General features: G+C 41.7%; 1 protein-coding gene across 1 annotated transcript in view; it reads left to right on the top strand.

Annotated features, from left to right (window-relative positions):
* LOC100533545 (apolipoprotein E receptor) overlaps window positions 1-2273 on the top strand; it is a gene marked incomplete at its 5' end in the record, with an annotated part of 121309 nt that overhangs the window by 50617 nt on the left and 68419 nt on the right. The window contains 3 exon segments of the mRNA XM_013088594.2: window positions 76-192; window positions 535-660; window positions 2021-2155. Of these exon segments, the coding sequence (XP_012944048.1) occupies window positions 76-192; window positions 535-660; window positions 2021-2155 (378 nt within the window).

Raw genomic sequence — 2273 nt, 5'->3', positions numbered from 1 at the left:
CCCCTCCCCCGCCGCCCTTCCCCCCAGCCATACAATTTCTCATTATTAGTGAATTTTTGTTTGTCGCTATTTCAGAGGAGAACAACTGCACCAAGAACAATGGTGGCTGTCAACAGCTGTGTCTGCCCTCTGGTGGCGGGCGGGTGTGCGCGTGTACCCTGGGTTACTGGGCCGACGGCAACTTTTGTAAAGGTAAGTCAGTGGAGGGGTGTACAGTTTAGCATGCATGGAATGAAATTGACGAGATGGAGGAATTTTTTTATTATGTACGATTTTCACTATGTAGATATTTTAAATAAAAAGAATGTACATGTGCAAGAAAAAATTGGAGGTCTGAAAGTCCGTTAGCTCTGAGCGTGTATGGCTATGTATATTTTTGCTATGTGCGTGCTAGACTGCACGTATATACCAACCCATGTACCTACTTACCTACCTATCTACCTACCTACCTACTGACTGCTAAAGTGACAATGTGCCTTTCTTCACCCAAATCAAACCTTAGGGCTTATCTGTGTCCCTCTTGTCTCCTCACAGGCATCGACACGTTCCTGCTCTTTTCCCAAGCTTCGGAGATCCATGGGTTGACACTGATCAACCAGACAGGTGCACTGGCCCCCATCTCCAAGATATCACAGGCTGCCTCGGTGGACTTCCATGCCAGTGAGTGCCTACCAGACTCTATTGGATTGCTATCTTCTTCTTCTTCTTTCTCAGGTGTCAGCCTAGTGGATAGGCTGCCGGACTCATAATTGTTATATTGCAGGTTCAGGGGTTCAAGTCTCAGCTTGGTCCGACTTTGCGTACTTGGGAAAGGCTTTTTACGTGAATTTTACATTTGGCTCGGTCCTTTCAGAGATGGATGTTGAACTTGGAGGTCTTGTTTCTTGAATAACTTAATAGCGTTGATAGGTGCGTTAAACTTCTAGCATTTCAAATTTTCAGGTGTCGGGTCTGGAGCAGACATTGGTGATTATGGTATCCTACTCCTTCCTTTTGTCTGTCTTCTTGATCCGCTTGATTTTTCTCATTGTGTTATTTGTTGAAAAGTTATCTTTTTCTTTTAATCTGCTTACAGCATTTTCTGTATGGGTTTTGTCTCTGTACATGTATGTGTTTAGAGAATGGTGTCGAGGAAGACATAATAAATTGATAGCGTAGTGTTTCCTACTTATGAAAACATTGCTTAAAGCTTGTGACCGAGCCTTTGGCAGCTTCAATAGTTTTTACACCTTAATTTTGTAACAGTAACTAACAGTAACATGCCATCCAGACTTGCAACAGCAGTTGGAGATGAAGTCTGTATTTCGAGTTTGCCTTAGCATTCTCTCATGGAAAATTAGAATTTAAAGGTAGAACAGATATGAGGAGTTGTCTGAAAATTTGTCAGTGCTTCTGGAGTGGGCATCTTGCTGCAGGAATTGTGGATTGCTTTACTGACCATTACTCAGTAGATAAAGTGTTATTTTAAAACCAAGATTTTACCACAAATTTTTAACACTTTAAATCGAAATATTGACCTAAACCAAGCCATGCTGTGAATTGTTGTGAATACATCCAACTTGGGTTTTGCGTGCTCATATGACCTTATGCTGCTGCGAGCACAGTAAAGCTCTTACAAGTAAAAAAGTTGTGGTGTCAAGTTAATGACTTTTATTGCCTGATACTCGTAGTTATGGTATCAAGTTAATGAATGCTTTAGTCACTGTTAATGATAGTTATGGTGTCAAGTTAATGACTGCTTTAGTCACTGTTGAGGTTAGTTATGGTGTCAAAGTTAATGGCTGCTTTATTCACTGTTACTGATAGTTATAGTGTCAAGTTAATGACTGTTTTATTGACTGATACTCGTAGTTATGGTTTCAGGTCAATGACTGCTTTATTCACTGTTAATGAAAGTTATGGTGTCAAGTTAATGACTGCTTTATCCCCTGTTACTGATAGTTATGGTGTGAAGTTAATGGTTGTTACTGTGTCGATGTGCCTTTCTCCACTCAAACAATCACTCGACTCTTGTGCTCAGAGAAAGGCTACATCTACTGGGTGGACAGTGACCGGCGTCTTATCTCCCGGATCAAGCGAGATCTCAGTGGCCGCGAAACTGTTGTGTCGGAGGGCATCTCAGGGGCGGAGTCGCTGGCTGTGGACTGGATCGGAGGTGTGTACTCATTTGTACTCTTTGTTTGTTTATTTAATGTTTGGGTGTTTATATAATTTATATAATTATGTGTCTGTATGTGTATGTAGATATGTGTGTGTGTGTGCGCGCGCGCGCG

Source organism: Aplysia californica, unplaced genomic scaffold (genome assembly GCF_000002075.1).
Source record: "Aplysia californica isolate F4 #8 unplaced genomic scaffold, AplCal3.0 scaffold00773, whole genome shotgun sequence".
Taxonomy (NCBI): domain Eukaryota; kingdom Metazoa; phylum Mollusca; class Gastropoda; order Aplysiida; family Aplysiidae; genus Aplysia; species Aplysia californica.
The sequence above is the reverse complement of the archived record's forward strand: the minus strand, read 5'-3'. Positions and strand labels throughout refer to the sequence as shown.